Source organism: Populus nigra, chromosome 6, assembly GCF_951802175.1.
Source record: "Populus nigra chromosome 6, ddPopNigr1.1, whole genome shotgun sequence".
NCBI classification, from domain to species: Eukaryota; Viridiplantae; Streptophyta; class Magnoliopsida; order Malpighiales; family Salicaceae; genus Populus; species Populus nigra.
This window is the reverse complement of record NC_084857.1, coordinates 6,226,573-6,250,664: the sequence shown is the minus strand read 5'-3', so window position 1 is coordinate 6,250,664 and position 24,092 is coordinate 6,226,573. Positions and strand designations below refer to the sequence as shown.

The following is a 24,092-nucleotide window of genomic DNA, read 5'->3' as shown; positions in this document are numbered from 1 at the left end:
CTTTCCCTATTTCTGAAAGCTACAAAAGATCCTGTACAAAACCTTTCATTCCTTTGAATTCAAACATCTGCTAATATGGTTGAGAGGATTCGACGCGAAGATCTACTTTATTCCCCTCCTCTTAGGCTGGGCTCTGCATTCTCAGGTGGTCCAACATTATTTCCTTATGATGCATGAGTTCAAGCAGCTTTCTGAAAATGGTAAAAGAGAGTTCATCAGTATGGTGCCAGTCCAGAAAGAAAGATGAGCGGCAACTTGATTTGGTCCTCCTGCTAAGGCAGCGACAAATGGTGTCTTATCTATGTGAAAAAACGCCAGTTTATCAGAAACGCAAGCCATAAGCATGCAAATCAGGCCCGCTGAATATACCATCAGAGTAGCAGTAGCCTAAGATAAGAGCTAGCTTCCATCTCTGGTCATGCTACATATTTGGAAGGCATTCGTCAATGCCTATTCAACATAAACCACTGTGCCTGAATCATGATTTTTTCTCTGAAACCAGACCCAGCGACATTGCATATGGCAGAGCTAGTTTTTTTCTCTGAAACGGCAATTATATTTGTATGGTGACAGTCAAAGTGCAAATGAAAGGTTGTTTCTGTATTTCTCCTTTTCCTTTCCATTAACAACAACGTACTGCATCAATCTACTCTCAACTTACGAAAATATACTTTATCATATCTGATTTTTTTTGCTTAAAATTTCAAATTACTCCTACTTACCAGATCATTTAAAAAAAAAAATTCTTAAATTTTCATCCTGTTCCCATTCCCGTGTAGTTCTTTCTTTATTTTTTAGGGGAAAAAAGTGTATTAGCAAACTGATCCACGGCCTCAAAATTTGAAACTAGAGCACTCTGAAGCCCAAGCCCATTTTTCTGCGTAAGACCGAGCAAAATATGGACTGGACCAATAGCCCAAATAACTGGGAGAACTCTGATGTTGCAGGGCCGGCGAAGACAGGACCAGGGGAGTGAACTTGGTCTCTAATGGCAACCCAAAATGTGAAATCAAAGGCCAAGCCCATTTCACTGCTTAAGACCGAACAAGATATGGACTGGACCAATTGCGCAAAGTTCATTACACCTTCTGGTTCGAAGTATTCTGTAACTTGGATCAAACGCTAAAACCCTAGACAAGAACCAACGGAAATTCCCTTCCCTTTTCAATTTTAACCCAAAATTGAGGTAAATAGAAAAAATCAGAGCACAAATGGAAGGTGGGGTTGGTCGTAATGGCAAAGAGAGAGAAGAGGAACAAGACGGCATGTCCGTACATTCTCCATGCAAAGCTCCTCCTTCCTCTGCTTCTTCTCTTCCCAAGGTCTCTCTGCCTCTCTCCCATACGTATATATTTTTTGCTTGTGGAATTTTAATTGGAGCTGGAAATATTTATTCTTTGGGGTTAATTAGGAGCAATCACAGGTGGAATTGGAGCTAAGACTCTTAGAAGCTCTGGAGATCTACCCTCCTGTCAAACTAAGAGGTAGGTTCTTCAATTTTCCTCTTCAATTTTATCTCAATTCGCTCGATTGTGGGGTATTTGATTTTTTTTTAATGAACTTGAAATACGAATTGTGTTGTTGTGTCATATTTCCTGTAGTAGCATTTGTATGGATTAAATTAATAGAGCTGAATGGGAAATGCACATTGCTTGTATGATGAACATGTCAGTGGGGCTACCGGAACAGCGCATTATGTGATTATGTCATGATGCTATTTGTTGGGAGTTTTGAGGGATCTGCTTCATTTGCTTCATTTGTGGTTTGGTATCAAGACTGTTGAGGAGTTATTTTGTTTTGATGATAGAATACAAATACTTTCTATGTGAGATATATAATGAGACAAATATAAGTCATGTAGCAGTTAATTCACATGAGTTATTAATGAGACAATATATATATATATATATATATATATATCTATTTCCACTTTTCTTTTATTCTCTTTTTTATTTTAAGAGTTAAGCAAAACATTTGAAAAATTCTTTTCATGCAGGCATGCATCGCCACTTTGTACTTTATGGTCTCATGGAATTTCTTCGGAGAAGGTTGTTCTGTCTCTAACTCTGTTTCCTTTCTAAAAGTTTCCATTTACATGCTCTGACACATAGATCACTCGATCACAGCTTTGATCGGCAATTTTCTCCAGATGAGGTTTTGCAGTTGCTGGACCGTTTCTACAACATTGAAATGCTGGTATTTAATTTCAATGATATTTTTCATTTTCATTTCACGTTACAAAAAAATAACGTGGTGGATTTCAAAACAGAAAATAATTCATTTGAATGCTATGCTACTACAAATTCATTTCAAGTAAAATGTAGGAGATTTTGATGCGTATATTAATTGATAAATGTCTCAGCTCTGCTGGATGCTAAATTTGACTCGCTTCATTGCTGACCCTGTATTGTTTTGTATAGAAGGAATAGTGCACGAAATCTTAAAAGTATGTCTATGAAATTAGATGATGACATATAATTTGCGATCGGTGAAAGATCACAGTATTCACGGTCAAGTATTTTCGTCTATGCCTTGCGCATATTGTGTTTTCTTGCTTTCTCTTTTACACATCATCCCTAATTTCTTTATGAGAACATATAATGTGTGCAATGATTTTGGCTTGTTTCTGTCAAGTTTCAGAAACCAGATGATGAAGAGGCAGAAATTCTGAATCACGAGGAAGATTTTTCCTTGCCTCAAAGTTATTTTGTCAAGGAAGAGTGAAATTGATAATTTTGAACTACATCTTTTTTGGACTCCTTGCACAACAATCCTAGCTGGGAGCATATTTCTTGATCACATTACAAATCCAAAACTGGGGCAAACTTGAGAGGATTCGGTGTTGCTTAATGCTTAGAATATCTGGAAGGCCATTGTAATGATCCTTTTAAATTTCCCCCCTCATGACTCGTATAGTAAGATAAATATGTAAATTTTAGTTAATATAGTTTCATTTACTTTCCACTATCATTTCCAGATATTCTGTTTTTTGAAGACGGCAGAGACAAGGTTGGGTGAGGGTCAAACAATAATGAGGACAAGTGCGTTAGGAATATAGGATGCATTTTCTTGTCTATTGATTTCTAGTTTCAATCAATTGATATTCTGCTCATCCCAAAAGAGGAGATTCATGTGGAGTAAGAAGCTGAAGAATTTGGTAATTTCCTGGTGTGCGCAAGCGCCGTCCATACATTAAAATACCTTTTTACATTGTTCTGCCTTGTATTTTGTATTTAAAAGGGTTTTTTAATATTAATATTAATATTATGTTTTTATCATTCTCTAATCCTTCCGTCAGCTGGTGTCATTGATGTTGTTAAAAATTAACTTGTCATGTTCATACAGTGTTATATTTTTGTTAATGTATATTTGGGTTCTTTGATTTTTTTTTAAAAAATTTACTTTGGTCTCTATGTTTTTTTACTTACAAAGAAGTCCTTAACTGTAAGTTTTTTTGGTCATCATATTTTACAATAAATATAATTTAGTCTATGACTTGATTTTTTTCCAATTAAGTTTCTATATGTAATTTAAATGAGTTAATAGATAAGGTAAAAGATAAGTGAATTTAATTAGATATGTACGTTCAAAAAATAAAACTTTTATTTCATATAGTGTAGTATATCTACTACGAGAATTTTTCTTTTCTTTATTTTCTTTTAAATTATTTCCTTGCTTTTAACTTGAAAAAATGGAAGGAAAAAAAAAACCATAATAGATATATGATATTATAGGGATGAATTCTATCTTAAAGTAATAAGTTAGTTCGTGAACTTCTTGATAATTTTTATTTGATTAGATCATTTGATCTTTGATGTGATTATTTTTTATTATTGTGATCGATATTATTATTTAATTGAATTTTTATTTCCTATAATATTGTATATCTATTTTGATAGTTTTCACAAAGCTTACGATTTTCTGTATAAGAACTTATTTGAAAAAAAACAAATTAGGGACTAAAATGAACGAACGTGATTTTTAAAATTGTAAAAAGGTATTCACTCTAAAAAGTAATTATAAGACTGCATGACTTGCTCCCACGCCTTTTACCTAGCGTATTAAAATGAACGAAGGTGCTTTTTAAAATTGTTTTTTATCTAATAATGTATTAAAATGAATTTTTAAATTTTTTATTTTGATATGAACATATTAAAATTATAAAAAAATAATACGTATAATATCAATTTGATTTTTTTTTCAAACAACAAGCATAAAAAAAACAGAAGGGGAAGCACGCTTCCAAAAAAACAGAAGAAAATATTTGTATGGGATATTTATAGATTTTGGAGGAAAATATCTATATGGGAAGAAAAGCCTCATTCCTATGTGAAATTTAATGGAATGTTTGGGAGTGAGGTTATTTTTGTTTTTTATGTGTTTTTCAAAGGTGTTTTTTCTTTTTTAAAAAATAAAATAATATTTTTGTAATAATTTTTATTATGTGTTAATATTAAAAAATTTTAAAAATTGTTTTAATATATTTTTAAATAAAATAATTGGCTTTGACCATACTTCATCAAACCTTTTGATGTGAGACTTTTGGAGATGTGTGTTTCAACCATTTTCTATAAACTAAAAGGGTTCAGATATTATAGATATTTTTATCGTTTTGGTTTTCGAACCATCACCTTTCAGTAAAGAGAGACTCCAGCAATCTCCTCCTTTAATTCTCTCCACTAATCTTCTCCCCTCGCCACGCAAATGTCTTTCACAATTGCAAAGGAAAGCTTTACATAGAAGTCGCATGAAATCCATGGCAATATTGATGAAGTAGATTTTCTTGTTGCGTTGACAATATTGACGATCCTTTTTTATTGTTTCAGTACAGCAATTTGGCAACGAAGCAACATTTTTTTTTTTTACAGCCACTCTTCGAGGCTCAATTTAATCAGTGAGTTAGAATGATTTTCATATTATCATTTAACATTCAGATTTAAAAAAAAATCATAAATAATTTATTTTTCCGTGCACATGCATCAATCAATATACAAAAAAACAACATGACACAAAATGAAAAAAAGAAAGAAAGTGCAGCAACATAGACTTGAAAGGGCAGCTGGACGGATGAATAGCAGAAGGTAAAACAAAGGAGGTCCCCGATTCTGATACGAAGCTTGCAAGAACAACGAATGATAACAATAATAAAAAATACGAAAATCTCTGTTTAAAATAAAAGAAAGGAACAAAAAGGAAGAGCAACTGATCATTCTTATCATCAGCTTTTGGTGGGATTCAAAAAGAGCTATGGCATCAAAAACTTTCAAGATTGTTCCATCCAATCCCTTTTTCAGGAAAGATAACAAAGAGATGCCGCTTCTGCAAAGTAGTTTAGCATCCGCTTGCCGTGTGCAGGGTTCTCTTAACTCTCCCTCAGTGCTGAAAGGAAATTACAATTTTAGTAGGGCAGTGAAAAAGAAAAGAAAAAAAAACCAGAAGGTATACGAGAACTAACCTCTCCTTCGGCAGGCTTTTCCCTTGATCCTTCACCTTTGAAGTTATCATCACCTACATGATGCAACTTGTCTGAGATGAAGTTTAAGACGTACGTGTTTTAAAACATAAATTAATGGAAAATCAACCAACAGTATGCCTTGATGTAAGCCAATCTAGGAAACAGAGATTCAGAACTCGTCCCTTACTGGGGCCAAAATACGAGTGGCCAACAAAATGGTGGCACAACTATCATCTGTGAGCATGCTAACATCCATCATGTTAAAATCTTATTTTTAGTTGACAAGAACAGGCTGGCCCTCCTCTCCTCTATTTTTCAAGGATGGGTATCAACAATTTGGTAACAACATTTTTTTCACCAGCATAATATAATGCTACTAAACCTCGGTTTCTCAATTCTCATTCAGTTTATAATGTACCTCCATCTTCAGGCAAGTCAGAAGTCCAGAGAGTGAGGTTATCTCTCAACAACTGCATGATTAAGGTGCTGTCCTTGTATGATTCCTCACTCAAAGTATCCAACTCTGCAATTGCCTCATCAAAAGCTTGCTTGGCTAGATGGCAGGCCCTGCAAGTATTAACATTAAAAATTAGATCGTTAGAAAGTCATGAACACAGGATAATACAATTTGGCAGCCTTAGATTGCAAAAAAATATAATCTAACGTACCTCTCAGGAGAATTCATGATCTCATAGTAGAAAACAGAAAAGTTAAGGGCAAGGCCAAGACGAATTGGGTGGGTTGAAGGCAGATCTGTGCTTGCAGTGGCAGAAGCAGCCTAAAAGAGAAATGGAAACACGAGGAGCATATCAAATGATGACAAAATTAGAGAATGCCAAATAAATGGATTACATATTTATGAAAGATAAACTAAAGTAACATGCCTCGTAACCCTTTAATGACAGCTCGGCTGCCTCCTTCCTTTCTTGATCAGTCTTGAACTCGGCTAGATAGCGGTAGTAGTCACCTTTCCTGAATTCATGGATGCCAAGACCCGGTATTAAGAAAATAAAAAATAAAAAGCAGGCCTTTATAGATCACTACTTTCATGCCTTCTTACATGTAATACTCTGCTATGAACTACTTAACTGAGAACATAATAAATCATTACACAGTTCACGCAATTACTGCTTCTTAGACGTGTTGATAAGCAGGAGCAGGGGATGAAAAAGCAAAAGGAGTATTATAAACCTTTTGTGCACCACTTGTCCAAGAGCCAGGAAAAGTAACTAGTCATCAGATGAAGAAAAACATACCCCCTTTCCATTCATGTATATAAATAATGTGATGCAAAGAGCAAAAAGATACATATAGGATCGAGGACAAAAGTGCTATAAAAGATCATCTCTAAAGGCCAACGTATATAACTCACATCTTGTAGTAGAACACGGTTGCTTCTCCTGAGGTAGAAGAGGGGACGAGATACTCATCAATGATGGACAGGATGTCATTGCAAATCTTGGAGAGTTCATCCTCTACCTTCTGGCAGTAACCCTTGATCAGTTTAACGTTGCTGTCATTTCCTTTAGATTCTTCCTTCTGCTCAATTGAAGACATAATCCGCCAAGAAGCTCGCCTAGCCCCAATTACATTTTTGTATCCCACCGAAAGGAGGTTCCTCTCCTCCACCGTCAGTTCACAATTAAGTTTGGCAACTTTTTTCATGCTCTCAACCATTTCTGTTCCGTCAATATTAAGATGTTACAGATTTCAGATAATCTGGAAAATGGGCATAAATTAAATGAAAATGTCTATCTCTGGGAAAATATAAATTTTTTTCTTAAAGAAAAAGAGCCAATTATCCATTAAAAAAAAAACAAAGCATGTACTCGCAAAAACAATGAAGAAGCGAGTAATATATAAATTAAAGTTACCATCATAGCGCTCAGCCTGCTCAGCGAGCTTGGCCATGTAAACGTGAGTCTCTCTCTCCTTCTCGGTCGACATTGGAGTTTAATTTTTGAGAGAGATATGATCGATCAGATCACAATGTGTTCGCAGACAAATCAATAATCACCAGAGAGAATTTTCTGTAGAGGTCTGAAAGCAAAGAAAAGGGAGGCGTGCTTTAAATAGAAATTTAGGAGCGACTGGAGGGGAGGAGAAATAACAGATCTGAACCGTAAGTTGGGTTCGGAAAGAGGAACCGCGCTTTTCGTGATTTTATTTCCTACCATAGCTTGGATGTATTCAATCTTTTCTGTCGGAGGGGTCCTTTCGAGATTTTACAGCTACACCTGTTTCTTCTTCTCCACTTGTATCTCCTTTCATATATATATATATATATATATATATATATATATATGTTGTCCAAAGTATTTAAAAATATAAAAAATAACATTTTTTAATCGGCACTTTAATATTTCATGCTAATCTCTTGGTAATCACAAAATTAATTAGAGAGTTGTTTAGCGTTGAGTCTTCACTCTTCATGTAGAATGTAGAATTTGCTTTTATTATTGGTTCGATCAATTACACTAGGGGCATGGGCTCCCATATACATATAGTGGTGTCATGGAGAAAATGAATAAAGAAGAAGGATACATCAACAAAAATACATGTCCATTTAATCTTGAAATTATATTATTTTTCTGTTTTCAAGCAATTAGAATTAGCATATTTAGCAATTGCACTTAATTATCTTTTTTCTAAAATAATCTTGAATGAACCGTGTTTATTAAGAAAAATGATTCAATTTCGAGTGAGTTTGGCTTTGTATTTTTTATTGTTTTATACTTTTTATTTTTATTGATTGAATTTTAAAAAATAAAACTCAGGAACTTGACTTCTTATTTTTATTTTTTTAATCAAATTTGACATTTATTAGGGTTTTTTCTCTCTCAAATATATATATATATATATATATATATATATATATATATATATATATCATGCGAAAGATTTTAGGAGGAGTTAATTGACAGATATTCCGCACCTTTAAGGCGAAATTGAAGTTTGAAAAAAAAAACGATTTTGTTTTGCTAGCAAAAGGGTCTTATTGATAACTGTAGGAACATTAGGAGGATAACCGCTAGAAAATAAACTTTGAATTATTTTTTTTGTTAATTTATTTTTTTATATTTTCATATTGTTTTGATAGGATAACATAAAAAATAATTTTTTAAAAATAAAAAAAATACTATTTTAATATATTTTTAAATAAAAATAATTTTGAATCACGACTAAACAGGTAATTAATTACAAAAAACGGCTATTAGTTGCCTAAAACATGGGTTCAAGTAAGATTGCATGTTCAAACAATGGTGGGAGCAGTACTATGACATGTTTTCAATGTTTTTTTTTTTAAAAAAAGAAGAGGATGAGAAAAAAAAAAACTAGCTTATAATAAATTTTCATTTTTTTTAATTTTTAATATCAACATTAAAATTATCCGAAATTATAAAAAAATAAATTTAAATCAAAACAAATAAGTTTTTACCACCCTCTGTTGGCTCTCAATACTTGGTGCTTTCCAAATATATTTACCAAAGCCATATCGCTGCCATCACAAAAACTACTACACCTCACAAGCAGTGCATGCAATTAATTTTGAGTGTCTGATAGTAGAATTCAGGTCAATCAGATTTTTGAGAATTCTCTGTTTTCTTTTTCACTTCCCCTCCTCTCTTTATAAACACATTCACTTGAAAATTTTCTGAATTGAACAACTGCGCAGGGGTCACAGAGAAAAGATGAAAAGAATAAATTTGTAATTATCATTTCCTGGCAGTGTGATACAATGTATCGTTCAATACAGTGCCCGATACTAAAACAATTAAGAAATTAACACTCAAAAAGAATAAAAAAAAGAAATAAGGTGATGAAAGAATTGCTACAAATGCCATGACAAAAAATTGGAATGCTTCGCAGCAAACTTCTGGAGCACGCCTTTCTTCTAATATACAGCCCAATCTTCCCCTATGTTTGTTCTAGTCATTGAACTCGACCCCAGGCATTTATAGCACAGGGATGCTGTCAAAAGTATTCGTGATCTGGCAATAACAAGAGCATTGCAATCAATTTTAAGGCACGACCTCTGTTAAATCCAAAGAGAAAAAAAAATCGATTTTTCTAAAGTATACAAACTGAACTATAATTTATAGCAGTTTTTTAATGCCTGGGTTTTTCTCCCAGTTAACTCCACTGTAGTTAACTATTGAACTCAATCATTAATGCATGCATATAGACACATATCCCTTGTCTTTTCAACCGACTCTAGAAGACCTTGATTTTATTTTGGGAAGAACAAGAGGCTTGTATCTACTATTAGTCAGTCACAACTGAACAACGAAGAATAGGGATTTTTTTTCACCAAGAAACTCTGCAGCCCTGATTGGCCGCAAGTTTTGTTGAGCACTGATTACTACTGAGCAGTAACCACGCCTACAAAGCGTTGGCTGCCAAGCTCAACCCAAAAGGAACTTCTGTTTACAAGTACATGTTACTAAGTGTTTATGGAGTTTATAATGAGCAAGCTGCTTAGGGTCTTCTGTTTTTGTGAACCAGCACAGACATAAACTGAGCTGAAGTTCCTAACTCAAACTTCAATTGTTTGCCCCCCCCCCCCCCCCCCCAAAAAAAAAAAAACAAAGCCTCATGCATGGCCATTGGATGAACCTCTACAGTGTGTGCGTCTGTTCAAAAAAAGTATTGCTAGGTGGGCTAGCACTCAAATCCTCACCCCTCTTGTTTAGCAAGCGAGGGTACCAGTGAGCCACAAGGCCATTGGTGAAATGTATACCATATTAGACAAAACATTACTGCCTAAAGTTTTATTTGTCCAATTTTCAAGAGAGATTAGATGAGTTACCAAAGCAAGAACATGTACACTTTCATGGTGATGGGACTTCTGTTGCTAGATCACTCATTTTTTCATAAATGGTTTTTGGCAAACAAGTAGCCGCTGGTCACTGCCATTATCTAGGTCAATCACCCTTGCTTCCCAATGTATCTGCATAGCAAGTGCTCGTGCCATCTCAATAGCTCCCAATTTATCAGAAAATATAACCCATCCCTGCAATAAGACCAGAAAAAAAAAAACAAAAAACAAAGAAAGACAGAAAACAGAATTAGAAAACGAGGAAAAGCAGCCAAGCACCACAGGAAACAAGGAACAACATCAATGCATTCTAAAATGGGATGGGATTTCTTCTTGTTGTTTTTTACCTTTATTTTTTAAGCATAAAGGGCAAGGGTGGTGGGAGTTCAGGACATCATATTATAGGCAAAATGGGAGAGACATTGTAGCTAATTATGAAGTTTGCAGATATAATCATTCCTTCGATTTGACCAGCAAGATTATCAAGTACTTATTATTCCTCATTCCTGATCATATTCCTACACATGGGGCTTAATTGCACCCAAGGATAGATTTCTAGTTTGATGTTGCACTCAAAAGATTTACAGCATTAAAAAAGACCACGAGTATCAAAGCATGTATTGTATACTTTCAGAGTACAATTCCTGATGAGGAACATGAGGCAATGCCCAGATGCTCCACAAAAAATCAAGGGAATGCTCAAATACCACTTAAAATCAGAAAGTGAACAATCTTATAGGTCATTGCAAAAAATCTCAAGCACTGGGTTTCAGAAATACCAGGAGTAAAGTACGAAGTACCTCAGGGCGTAGAATTCGATCCATCTCTAAAAATAAATCCATCATGACGCATCTCTCTGAACTGAGATGTGAGAGGAGCCCATTAGCATGAAGCATGTCATATGTTCGGGGGTAAGTGGGGAATGGCTCACACCTGTGCAAAAGAAGACAGGTTGTTCCATTTGTTCTTAAATTGAAATAAGATAGCATATTCCTTAACATGTTGTCATGGAAACATTGATAAGACATGACCAGAAAAATTAGGTCAAGCTATTGAGAATAAAAGAATCATAAACGAGGTCCTTAAATTTGCAGTGCAATCCAAAGCAGAAAAAATGATTTGCTGCCAACAACTTCAGATCTTTAAGCTCAGATTGAAAATGTAAAGTTTATTAGTAAAGTTGATGTCCATGCTTTTTGCGAAGAAGCTGCATGAAATTTTATAGCACCATCAGAGTCATGGTAAATGCATCTGCAGCATGGGTAAAAGATTTCACAATTCTTCTTGCAGGGTATCTTGATTTTCAGAAGTTCTCAAGAGGATGTTGCTCAATACAAGTTAACAGGCAAAAATTATACTGCATTTACAAAAACTAAAGCATTTTTGGGGAAAAAAATTGATTCACCAAAGTTCCTCCTCAAAAGAGTCTAAAAAAGAAGACAGTTAACGCAGCCTTTTTAATTATCAAGGCATTTTTCAAAATATCAAGAACAAGTAAGACAGTAAAGTTTTAAATGATTTAAGGTGAAAGAAACTTAGAAACTAGAATTATACAACAGCATGTGTCTTAAATGAAACTAACATACCAGTCATGCATGACACCAGCAAAACCACGATCAAGTATGAGAGGAAGTGTATTAGGAGCCCTGACAGGCACAACATTCATCACCCAAACTAATTTCTTTTCCTCCAGCATTGCAGCATTTAAACCTCCGTAGTGTGCATTCATGTCCATAACATTGCGTACCATGTTATATGGAGGTGTTGGATCTTCATCACCTGGCCTCTTAGGATGGTCAGAGAAAATTATTGGTGAAAGCAGAGACCAGTAGTTTCTGAGAGCTGATCTCCAAACCTGAGAGTCTTCAAAGAAATCTTGTGGCTGAACTCCTGCAAGGATAATAATGGATCAATAAACTAGAACGGCCATATAATGTAATAAATTTGAAATAAAAAAAAAAGTTTTAAAGGGACAAAGTAAGAATATAACAAAAGAAAAGGGCAAGAAAGTAAAATGTGTTGAAACAATACTTTCCATGACCTACAAGCTCTGCTGAGCTCAAATGGGGACCAGAGGACCTGTTCTGGATGGGAATCCAGCGATTGCTGGTGGTCCCACTTATACATGACACGAGGGGTTGATAATATGGAGTCTTGTGAACATCATTGCAAAGTGGTAGAGCACCATGCTTGCTGCAGGAAAGAACAAAAAGGAAAAAGAACTATTATTGTTTTTCCAGAAGAATTGTAAGTCAGAGAAGAGAGCGAAAAACACAGAAGCTCGATAATTCAAGTGAGCCATAAAAATTGAAAGGCAAGGCCATGTTTCAGAAGCTGTACAATACAAGTTCAGAAGTCACAACCATTCAACATATGCAAGGGAATAAAAATTAATTTAGGGGATACTGGTGCGGTATTGTTAACATCCTCACCGAGATTTATAGCAATGAACATCCACAGTTTTCTGCCAGATGAAAGTCTCATCCTGCTGAGCTATAAGATTCCAACAGATATTTTCACTAAATTCTTCTGTTGGTGTCAGAGTGCTTCTCTTCTTTGTATTCGATGAACTCCCATGTGGATTGCTTGCTGGTGAAGTTAAAACAAAGTAACCTCCAGGCTTAAGAACTCGATCCACTTCAATAAGGAGCATGCCATCTGTTTTATTGAGTCACTGTTAGAAAGCAAAGCGAGCAAATTTGAAAAAATACAGTCCCTTCAAGTTCTCCAAATACTATGTCAGTATGAAATCAATAGTGACATTAAAAAGAAACCTTCCCCGGTACTTTTGCTCTTTAGGGCTCTAAATTCAGCAATACAATCAACCAGAACATGAATTATTTTATTGCACGTATCTCCTCATCATTCATGTACCTTCCAGAACTAAGAAATAACCATAATATGTTGATTTGACACAATCTATAAGTATCAGCTTCTTTATTATAACAATACGCTTAGACTTTCAAATAGTCTTTCCCTCATGATGAGGACATAGTTTATAAATGTAATTTTTAGAGAGGAAGGGAAAACTCAATAGATTTACAGCAGCTGGTTGACATTGCCAACTTTAGATAAGCTATCCAAAATCCATGGTTGTATAGGAGAACTGACATTTTGAAAAAGAAAAATAAGAGTAAAATATAGCAGCAACAGAAATATATGTCAATAAATCAGCGGGGGGCAAGATGGTAACTCTAAAGCTATAGCCAGCAGCACCCAGAGTAAAGCCATCAAGTAATCAGCAGAAAACATTCCTTATCTAGAAACTAACCGAGTACCTTTTTCATCCCAAACAATACCACATTGAGCACAATGAACCATGTCAAATGACAACGGTGGATATGGAAGTTGTCGTGAAATAAAATTGCCAATCATCGCTGGAAGACCTCTTTCAAGGGCCAGTTGAACTTGGCTTCCAGTTGCCTCATATGCCGCAATACAAATAGGCATTAGTTTCAATGATACTAAATGAGCTCCAAAGATACCAAATCCACAACCAATATCTAGCACACTTTGCACCTGTAATGAGCACAATACGTTAAAGAGCTATATATAAACAGCAGATGAGAAAAGGGAAAACAAAAGGGCATCTTTGACATTAAGGTCATGAACATCAATACAAGATTATATCAAACAATAAAGCACTCTATTCTACAAATGCTTGTGTTTTTGAAATCCAATTTGCCCCCAAAAGGTAACAGTAATGCTAAAAACACTTACACCAGCTTGAAGGAATTCAGAATCACTTCCTAACCCTATCATCTCTGCAACCTGGCGAGAATAGTCTTTGAGACCATCAAAGATCAACCCATCCTCAGAGTGAAAGGCAAATTGATTCTCTTCCACTAACATCAACCTGTAGTAAATATATCAATAAAAAATAAAAGCACTCAGAAACAGGAATACAATCATAACTTGTAATGACCATTCTAATATGGACCAGAATACCAATTAGGATCGGTCAAAAAATACCTTTTGGTTAAGCTCCCGGAAGAAAGAAACTGGTCTTTGGTTATCTTAACATTTGCGCTCCAGATTGCATCCCTACCAGCAGGCCACCTTAAGGGGATCTTATAGTCCTTTGGAGGACGAACCAAACACCGTTCCCTTTGTCTTGAAATTTCACAATGCCGATCAAACTCCTCCCCATCTTTAAACCCAGCAAACAAATTTGCTGAAACATTGTAACAAGGTACGTAATTTTCTTTTTCTCTGCCACAGAGTTCCAACTCTGTTTGCCGACCAGCTCCTAGTGAGATTGTTCTAAGCTCCAAATAGTCAACCGCCGCTTGTTCCTTTAACCTTCTATAACTAGAATAAACATCAGGAACTGGAATGGGAGTCACAGAATCAAACACGCTCGAAGAAGTAGAACCCAAGATAGCGATTAGTCCAAGCACACAAACAAAGCACAGCAGCAAACAACTAATTGGCGGTCTGGGGCCAAGAACAGAAAATGGTTTGTTGAACCAAGGGCTTCTCATGTCCAAATTATTAAAAAAATGAACTTCAAAATCCACTAAATATCCAGCTTAAATCCAAATCTCCAAGAGCTGCAGAAACCAAAAACTATCGTAGCACACAAGCTTCTATATATGTTACCATGAATCCGCACAACTCCAACAAGCATTGAGTACAAGATCCTTTACACTTCCCTACCAACAATCACAGATCTTCCACAGCGAAGTCAAACTCACATCATCCAAAAGACAGAAAAACCAGTGTGATTGGGACACCCGGATTTCAATTCCGGGTTAAGAATAACAAATCCACAAAATTGAACTATTTGGAAGGAATGTAAGCTCGCGATGACGACCTTGAATTTCAAAGACAAGCAATATCTTCCTTCTCAATAAAAAAAACAGTCTCAAGAAACTAACCAATCAAGATGAACCTGCGACAAGAGTCAAAACAGCAACAAACAAAACATAGCATCAGTATCACATCGTTTTGAATCCCTAACGGACTGTTTTGCCATTTTTATCGAACAGAAAAATGATAATCTTGTAATGAATTGGATTTGGAAAGAAGAAGATAGAAAAGGAAAAGGAAAAAAATTCCTAGGATTCTGAATTCTCTTTTTTCAGAAACCTAGTTTCTACTAGAATTCTCTCTCTGAGAGGAAATTAATTTCCATCATTCACACTCAGATCTCGAAAAGGAAATAATAGGAAAAAAAGAAGAAGAAGAAGAATCACACGCAGATCAGATCCAGAGGGAAAAAAACGACTAACAAAATGATCATTTATAAGAAAAAAAAAAAGAAACACGCATTTGACTCATAAATGGAACGAGAACAAAAAAAAAATGGAAAGCCATCGGGGGTTTTTCAAGGACGAAATGCATTACCGTTTTTATTTCGTTGGAGAGAGCCGTGACTCTCGAATGCGAAAATGAGAGAAAGATAGAGACAGGTTTCATGGAGGGAGGGAGAGAGAGTCCAGTTTCATGGGTTATTGCTGGTGTGGATGTGTGTCTGTCAATCTTGTGATGATCAGTTAATTAATTAAGTGATCAGATCCAAATTTCCCCCATATCTTTACTAGAAAGTAGAAAGGATAAATAGTAAATACTTGAAACATTTCTTTCCTTTAAAAAAATAATAACAACATTAGATTGAAATAACATTTCCAAGTTTTTCCTCTTTTTTTTTTTACTGTTTTTGGAATTAAATGAATTATGGTTACAGAGGATGTGCTGGAGTGACAGGTAGTAACACGGCTGTTAAATTGGCAGTTGATTACACCATTGTTTTCGGCGTGTATAATAATAATAATATACCTAAATCTGGTGGATGCTAACAACTAAATACAACCGTTTCATACTCGGAATTTAAGGTTAAGTACAAATGTGAAGTTGCTTTCTTTTGAACCAATCAAAACATATCACACGTTATGTATTTTTTTATTATTATTATTTAATGGTGAGGGTACAGATCAAGTGTTGCTTTCTTTTGCGTCGGTCCAAGCATATCAGATCGCATGTATTTTTGTTAATTAAAAACAATGTATGTTTCTTCTCGACAGCCAAACATGCCCCTCTACGTCACCCGGCCCTTAAACTGTTCTATTTGTAATAATTAGGCTGGTTGGTTTGGTAACCTAACATGAGCGGAGTAGTAATATGATTTTAAAAAAATACATAGTAAATAACTCCGAGAGATTAGAAAAACAAAGTCAATATTTATAGTTGCTCTGCCATGATCATTATTCAACTACTAATTTTTTTTTTATCAAGATGATTCAAATATTACTGTGAAAGGAGCCGTGACAATACTGAGAGAGGCTGTACATGTTGTCGAAGCAATGATCTATAGAGTAAACTAAGTAAAATATTATAAGATGAACATTTTATATTTATATTTAATCATTTAATTTAATTGAAAAATAAAAATTATATAAAATGCTAACTTTAATAGAGAATAAAAAATAAAAATACCTTAAATAATTGGATCGTTATCAAAATTATTGAAAAATCTTATAAAAAAATAATAACAGCATCAAAAATCAAATTAAATAAAAAAACATGAGCAAATTTTCCAAACTTGGATTAATCTTTTAAATTCACCTCACATGAAATCCTAGATCCGAACTCAATTAAGAAATTTACTTTCCAACAAATTTAATTTTGAAGTATGAAATAAATTTTTTTTTAAAAAAACTCATATAATGTAAAACAAATATCAATTAAAATGGTGAGAGTTTGAATTTAAAATGTAAGAAAATTAAAGGGTGAAATTAAAAAAAAATTATAAATTATTTTAAATAAAATAAATAGATGTAAAAATAACAAATTGCAGGTGAAGTAATAACAAATTGAAAGGATGGTTTTAAATTATGCAAAGCCAACACGAAAATCAAGAATAGAGGAGGAAAAAGAGGTTGTATGCGCAAAATCCAAGATTTGTTTGGAACATGTGCTATACCGAGATAAAAAAAAAGCCAAGACAGTTTAAATGCTATCTTGAAAGTCATTATTAGACCACCACATGGTATCTTATGTGCCACGTAAAGGGCATGGAGACAACCTGCATGGTGGTATGTGGACGGGTTAATTTTTGAATAATATATATTAATTTAATTATCAAACAACCTTTCAACTAATTTGATTATTATAAAAAAAAAACTAAGGGCTCTTTACCTAAGCTTATAACTTATTTTTTTCAAGGTTAAATAAATTATTTTATTTTATTTAAAAAAAAAGATGATAAGGCCTCTAGTTCAAGGCTTGATTTTTTTTTTCACAGGATAATTAAATAATTTGAATGTTTAAAAAATATATAAAAACCTTCTTGTCTCTGTCAAATTCATAAATGACCTTTTCAACACTAAAAAAAAAAGACTATTATATTCCCATACAAGATTTAATAATTTGTGACGAAAGGGTAAAAACATTAAAATATTGTTCCAATCCAGTTGTTTGTATCTTTATCTACGGTGGAATCCTAAACTCCAAAAGTTTTTTTGTTATTTTTTCTCCTTAAAATACGGTATGACGTATTGGCTGTCCAGAAAAAACAAGTCATTTACTTTGCATGCACGTTGATAACCACGTAAACAAATCAATTCAATTTCGGTACACACTAACCATATAAAATATGATAGAAGAAAAAAATTGTAATATTTTTTGCATGCACAAACATTAAAGTATATATTTTTTATTTTTTCTAGAATAAAAAAGTCTATTACTTGTAAAATTTAACTCTATCTATGAAGCAAAAAAAACTAGATCATTCAATTATCATGTGGAATTTGTAATAATTAAATAAACTAAAAAGATAATAATAATAATGGTGGGCCGGGTGAACCCGTAACCATCCACCAGACTTGATTTTTTTCCGATCCATTTGACCCAAATGAAAGCTGATAAAAACCCTCGTCCAACCAGGAGGGGCGATCTCACGCCAGGCATCCTTGGGAAATTGCCATTTTTGATTACTCAAGCTTATTCAACAATAAATGCAAGGTGAATATTTGTTGTTAAGTCACCCAACCATACCAATAGGAGGGTAGCTGGACCCCATGACTCCCATTGAGCTATTTATTTATTTATGGAGCACTATTCTAAACCGGAAGAGCTAGTTACTTAGGGTGGTTCGAGTGTGGAAAAACATGGAGTTTGCTTCATGATTTGTTTTTATTTTTGTTTTCTTTTTTATAGGAGACTTACCTAAGACAGGAATACAACCCTGCACCTTACGATAAGATTCAACAGGGACCATCTGGTTGAGAACTTGAGAGACTTTCTTGATCCAACAATACTACAGCTCAAAATGTCTCACGAGAAAAAAGTTACAAGGAAAACAGCGGACCCAATGGTACATTGCTGCCCCCGTTAACAAAATATTGCTCGGATATCAATGATACACAGAAAAAAAGGCAATACATTCAGCGACAAATTCTGATTTGTCCACGTTTGTTGGTACAGAAACTTAAATAGCCAACACTAACAGAAAACACAATTCACAAGGCTTCACTTGAACCAGAAAGCCACCCCCAGTAACAGATTAACGGTATAAGAAAATCCCCATATTCCTTCTTCAAGCAGTTCCCGATTCCCTGTTCAAGTAATCGACAAACATCCGTTTTGCACTCTCCGCATCTGACGGTGGGGGCGGTCCACTTAAGCTTGTCTGACCTGTCAACTTAATGAAAGTCCGACGCAGTCTCCGTAGCTCTGGTAGCCCGACTGATCTTGACATATTAAGAATTGGTAATTCCTGGCTAAGTGAAATTCCATTTAGAGGCCCCCCAATTGACTGGGATTGTGCTTCTACAACGACATTGATAACCTCTTGCGTTGCCCTGTCAAGCTCATATAGAGAATTTGCCTCTGAAAATCGTGCACTCTGTGTAGCAATTGTTGGCTGTAAAATTTTAACATCCCGAGTTTTTGAATCAACTTTTTTTGTCAAGTATGAAACGGCATCCACGATGGCAGCAGAAGATTTCAGAATACCATCTTTACATGGACATAATTCAAACAGAGGAGAATCCCAGCGACTTCTTCTATCTGGCTTCTCAAACCTCCTTATCAAGTCCTCAAAGATAGTATCATCATACGTGGCTTCACACTTCTCCCTACGCTGTTCATTCCATTTTTTACACTGAGTTTCTTCAGCATCACACACCATAGCTCATACCTATAACCCTTGATACTGTTCAAAGAATCCACTATAATTATATTGTCTCTCGACACAGATCTATCAACCTCAGACCGGAGCACTCCTCTTAAATTCTTCTCTGCAGTCATATTGGCATAACTTTGATTACGATCAAGATGAAAAGAAGCTTCATCAATGATTCTAATGGTTGAGCTAGATTCTGATTCCTTGAGAGCTACAGATAGGCAAAGTGCAGCTGTGGACTTTCCACTGCATGGCTGGCCGCAAATTACAACCAAAGCCATTTGGAGGGAATCTTGAACACCTTCCAAAATAACTGTTTACTGCCTGAAATACAAGGAAATTGCATCAACAATGATTCCTTCACCTTTACTAGTGCATCTAAGTTTCTTGATTGTCTACTCTATATCTCCTTTCAATTGCATTTACAAAAGCATGCAATATGCCCAGAATAGATTTGAAATAAAGAAATAGATTCCACACAGATGGTTGAATAATCACCCTCAACTACAAATTAAAGAATAACAGCACATGTCAATCATTAATATATTTATTGTCAATGCCAGTTGAAACTTTTGGTATAGAGAACATTGAAGCAGAGGAATACAAGAACAATAAAAGTGATGATGACAACACTGTAAAAGACACATAAAAAGGAGGTACGTTTTTATTAGTTTCACACTGTAAAGCTTACAGAACAAAAGAAAACAGGAATCTTTCTATATGTTTCAATGATGCTAATTTTGTCCTGCAATAACCAATTATCAAAAACTCTCTTTCCACTCCAAGCACACTTTCAAATCAACTGAGAGGGAGGAAAAACAATAAATCTATTCAAAGCAATAACCCAGTTCATATCACATCCTTCCAAGAATCTTGAAGCGCTATCAATTTTATATTATGTAAGGAGTTCACTGTTCCACAACTGTGGAGGTGATCATATAGAATCATAGGGAAATGAGTTGTTGCAGAAGGAACGGAGATTATTTTACCTTGATAAATCAGTTTTATTATTTCTAATAAAAAACTAATACCAGAATTTGTTGCACAAGCTAAAACCCAAATGGGCAAAAGCACCAGGCTACCAAGAAATCTATCAAAAACATAAGACACGCGAAGAAACCCATCAAATAACCTAGCCATTATCAGCAACCACGAGACAAATTCACAGGTCAATAAATGAAAAATCATAATTGTAGCAATACATCAACAAACACGAAGACAGCTCGACACCAACATAAACATCACTAAAAAATTTAAAACTTTTTTTTTTTAAATTTCAACACGTTCTTCTATCATTGCATATAATTAATTTATTAATTTAGGAGAATAAAAATGAGAGGTGTGAGAGAGATACAACGTAACCAAATATATTACCAAAAATTAAATGAAAAATAACAATCTCTGAAGTTAAGTAAAATATATTTTAACATGATTACTTAAAGTTACCTTGAGCGGAAGCGGAAGCGAAGCAGGGGAGAGGGAAAAGGAAGCGAAGCTTCGACGCAGCGCCGTGTTAAGAAGGGGAAAAAAAAAAAAAAACGCACGCGTGGTTTGGACAGGGTGTAATCAACCCATTAGTTTATGGCTTTTTCAAGTGATGTACGTGTCTACACCAGACCAGGTCTAACACTCCCACTAAGCCCAGCCCATAGTATCTTTTCAATCAGGTTGCAGATCATCAAAATCTCGAACAACTATAATGCATCCTGCGAGTATACCCTTAAAATTATAGACAAAAAAATTAATTTTAATTAATATATAAATTAATTTAAAAAATATCCTTATCACCTAGTTAAAATTAAAAAAAAATTAATAAGCAAATATTGTAAGAAAAAGAAGAGGTGTTTGAACCCTTATGTTGGGGTTGAGAATCTAATGGCCTGTAGTCGTAAAGCATTATTTCCCAGTAAAATCCTCCCAACGAGAAATCTAAAGGCACGCATGAAGGCTTTCGTGTGAGGAGTTCATGCAAAATTTGAGATCAAATTATGAAGGTTTCAACAAAATGAATCAGATGAACTAGGAGGAACGGCAAAAGGGATCTTGAGCTAGTGGCTAAAGGTTTTAAAAATACTTGTTAGATAGACTTTGGTTAGTCTTTGGAACAAAAAAAAAACAGATACAATTGAGATGGGGAGTTACAACAAAACCTGAGACATAATAAGTATAAAAAAATCTATTTTATTTTTAATCTAAGTTAATTTCAAACTTGCATATTTAAAAGTGTATATATATATTTTTTAAGTATTCAATTTAATAATAATACAATAACTACTTTTGACTTTACATGTTTTAGAAAGTATTTAGAAATGTGACGGTGATGTTTTTCGCTCGAAAATACATTAAAATAATATTTTTTTTATTTTTTAAAATTATTTTTTATATCAGCACATCAAAACAATTTAAAAATATAAAGAATTAATTTCAAATTAAAAAATTTAAATTTTTTAAAAACCCTATCTGAAACGCAAATTCAATCAGCCTCGTAATTGATATTGAAAATTCAACTTGCTTGAGAATTAACCGTACTCGAATTGCAAGCAACACTAAATTTCACTACTTTTAAGCATTATCACAATCATCTACTAGGCTAGGTTTTTTTTTTTTTTTGAACAGCATATTCATAAGGAATAAATGGGCATAACGTTAGTCTATCACATGATAGATCCAAAAAAAGTATATGAAGTTATTAAAAATACTGAACCACAAGGAAACAGAACAATTCTGTCTTGAGCTTTTCACTTTTGAAACCAGGCTAGGTATTTTTGGACACTTGCTCTCTCTTCCTATCCTCTTTTCTACCTCTACCGAAAAGCAGAACTACCTGACAGAAGGGCATGGACATAAAATGGCAGAGACAAGAAGAATCGCATATCTTAAAACTCGGAAAGAATAGATATAAAGCTAAACATATTTGATTTGACATATAAAGCTAGACATAAAATGGTAAGCAATGTTGATAGGTGCCATGAGGAAAGACATGGATGAAAAAGTATAAGCAACCCCGCATCAGGCTTCTGGTTTTGCAGCATATGGTAAAACCCAAGAAGCCGTGGAATAATGATAAATCTGCAGTTCTATACAATAATCTAGTGCAAAATAGATAAAATATTCAACAAGTTTTCTCTTACGGCCAAACCCATTAGCTAATTCATTTGCACTCATATCAACTATCATATTAATCGTTATTCAACTTCTCTTAATTGTTACAATATTTAGCAATATTGTTCTTACGAGAGTTCAAGGTGGGGAGATGCGAGTCGGCTACTGGAACAGGTTCGACCTTTCTTGAACATTTACAGCACCATCCCACCTATTACTCAGTGTATAAGGATGAACATGAACAAGACAAATACTGGCTTGCTTGGCAAAATGCTGAAGCATCCAGATTTATTCCTTCCTTTTAGTTTCTTTGTTTTCTCAGGAGTTCTCTCTTCCTGGTCATATATATATAATCACTCCTAAATTAACATGTTTCAGTTCATGGCAGGACTAGGCATGAGAAAATGCATGGACTGTGTCCATATATAGGTCTACTTTGTTTAGTTTTGGATAATGGAAGAATTTCGTTTAAAACAAATAATTTATCTGGAACAACTTAAATGGATTGGCCCTGATATTATATCAAGGTGGGTTTGAAGAGTTTCAGACAAGGAATCACGAACCCCATATGATTTTTAACTGACATAGATGTTTAAGATGAATTTTTTTTCCTCCTTAAATGATTCTTTGATTGCACTTGATGCATGTCCGGATGAGCAAAACAAAGTGGTCCTCTCGCGCTAGTAGAATTTAAGAAAACAAATACTAGCAGGGACAGTTGTTAAATTGCTAATAATTTATTCTAAAGAAAACCGTGATGCATTAACTTGCTCAATTGTTTTCATTAGAATTATAAACAATTACAATTACAATTATATATAACGGAGGAACATCATGTTCAATACTCTAAGCAACATTTTTTCCCTTTATTTGATTCCTTAGCTTATTATATACCGGACGAAAAATGTACAAGTTTCAATCTTAAACAACTAACAACAACTCTAGTACATAATATGAAATTGTATATAGATAAAACTACGTTATTTTTTTGCGTTGTGATGCGGGTTGTATTAATTTTTTTTAATATAAAAAAATATTCAAGTGTTATTAATGTATTTTTTATTTATAAAATTAACTATAAGAGAATTGACACGATGTAACCTGATTGATTTGGTAAATTCAAATATAACTCGGACAACCGATAAAAATGTAGTTTACTTAAAAAAATCAAGACAATATTTTTAAAAAAATATTAAAACAATAATATATTAGATCAACTTGAATCAACTTATCAAATTTGTTATCCAGATCATTATTAAACTCAAATCTCAATCAACCGAATGTTAAAGAATGTAATTGAGACAAAATTCAACTAAAAATATGAGTAAAGTCAACCTGATTTAACCTGTCAAACATGGATTACAAGACTGTGATAACTCATAGAAAGTAAGTTGAAACAAATTATAAAGTTTAATTCTCAATTAATCCAATGTTGAAGGATAAAATTTAAAAAATTAATTAAAAAGAGACACAAAAAACCACATGAGTCAACCGCCAAACCTATAAACCAGGTTATAAGACCAGAATAATCTCATAGAACGCAAGCTGAAATAAATTATAAAGTCTAATTCTCAATAAACATAATATTG

The 24,092-nt window shown here is 34.1% G+C and overlaps 3 protein-coding genes and 1 pseudogene across 9 annotated transcripts; 1 reads left to right on the top strand and 3 right to left on the bottom strand.

Moving 5' to 3' along the window:
* Positions 1-1,082: 1,082 nt before the first annotated feature.
* Positions 1,083-3,278, top strand: LOC133696589 (uncharacterized). Of its 4 annotated transcripts, none has more exons than XR_009842702.1 (5): positions 1,083-1,322; positions 1,424-1,484; positions 1,997-2,048; positions 2,127-2,875; positions 2,978-3,278. XR_009842702.1 is itself a non-coding variant. In XM_062118809.1 (5 exons), exons 1-5 carry the CDS (start codon positions 1,212-1,214, stop codon positions 2,722-2,724), a joined length of 390 nt encoding a protein of 129 aa, XP_061974793.1. In that variant the 5' UTR covers positions 1,086-1,211; the 3' UTR covers positions 2,725-2,970. The 4 variants fall into 4 exon arrangements, 2 of the variants coding, with proteins under 2 accessions (XP_061974793.1, XP_061974792.1); XR_009842701.1 differs by having other exon boundaries at positions 1,084-1,322; positions 1,412-1,484; XM_062118809.1 differs by lacking the exon at positions 2,978-3,278 and having other exon boundaries at positions 1,086-1,322; positions 1,412-1,484; positions 2,127-2,196; positions 2,641-2,970.
* A 1,804-nt stretch (positions 3,279-5,082) lies between these two features.
* LOC133696291 (14-3-3-like protein GF14 iota) lies at positions 5,083-7,666 on the bottom strand. 2 transcript variants are annotated; one of them, XM_062118442.1, is made up of 7 exons: positions 7,330-7,666; positions 6,828-7,174; positions 6,340-6,427; positions 6,124-6,233; positions 5,874-6,022; positions 5,456-5,508; positions 5,083-5,379 (listed from the first exon to the last, which is right to left on the bottom strand). In XM_062118442.1, exons 2-7 carry the CDS (start codon positions 7,130-7,132, stop codon positions 5,374-5,376), a joined length of 711 nt encoding a protein of 236 aa, XP_061974426.1. In that variant the 5' UTR covers positions 7,133-7,174; positions 7,330-7,666; the 3' UTR covers positions 5,083-5,373. The 2 variants fall into 2 exon arrangements, with proteins under 2 accessions (XP_061974426.1, XP_061974425.1); XM_062118441.1 differs by having other exon boundaries at positions 6,828-7,134; positions 7,330-7,664.
* Positions 7,667-9,148: 1,482 nt separating this feature from the next.
* Positions 9,149-15,766, bottom strand: LOC133697158 (probable methyltransferase PMT5). Of its 3 annotated transcripts, XM_062119557.1 has the most exons (10): positions 15,624-15,765; positions 14,247-15,168; positions 13,995-14,130; positions 13,553-13,793; positions 12,707-12,932; positions 12,311-12,467; positions 11,861-12,165; positions 11,075-11,207; positions 10,266-10,469; positions 9,149-9,447 (listed from the first exon to the last, which is right to left on the bottom strand). In XM_062119557.1, the coding sequence occupies exons 2-9, from the start codon at positions 14,756-14,758 to the stop codon at positions 10,320-10,322; spliced, it is 1,860 nt and encodes a 619-aa protein (XP_061975541.1). In that variant the 5' UTR covers positions 14,759-15,168; positions 15,624-15,765; the 3' UTR covers positions 9,149-9,447; positions 10,266-10,319. The 3 variants fall into 3 exon arrangements, with proteins under 3 accessions (XP_061975541.1, XP_061975542.1, XP_061975543.1); XM_062119558.1 differs by lacking the exon at positions 15,624-15,765 and having other exon boundaries at positions 14,247-15,505; XM_062119559.1 differs by lacking the exons at positions 9,149-9,447; positions 10,266-10,469; positions 11,075-11,207; positions 11,861-12,165 and having other exon boundaries at positions 12,183-12,467; positions 15,624-15,766.
* A 2,730-nt stretch (positions 15,767-18,496) lies between these two features.
* On the bottom strand, positions 18,497-20,954 carry LOC133696546 (protein KTI12 homolog; annotated as a pseudogene).
* Between the last annotated feature and the right edge of the window lie 3,138 nt (positions 20,955-24,092).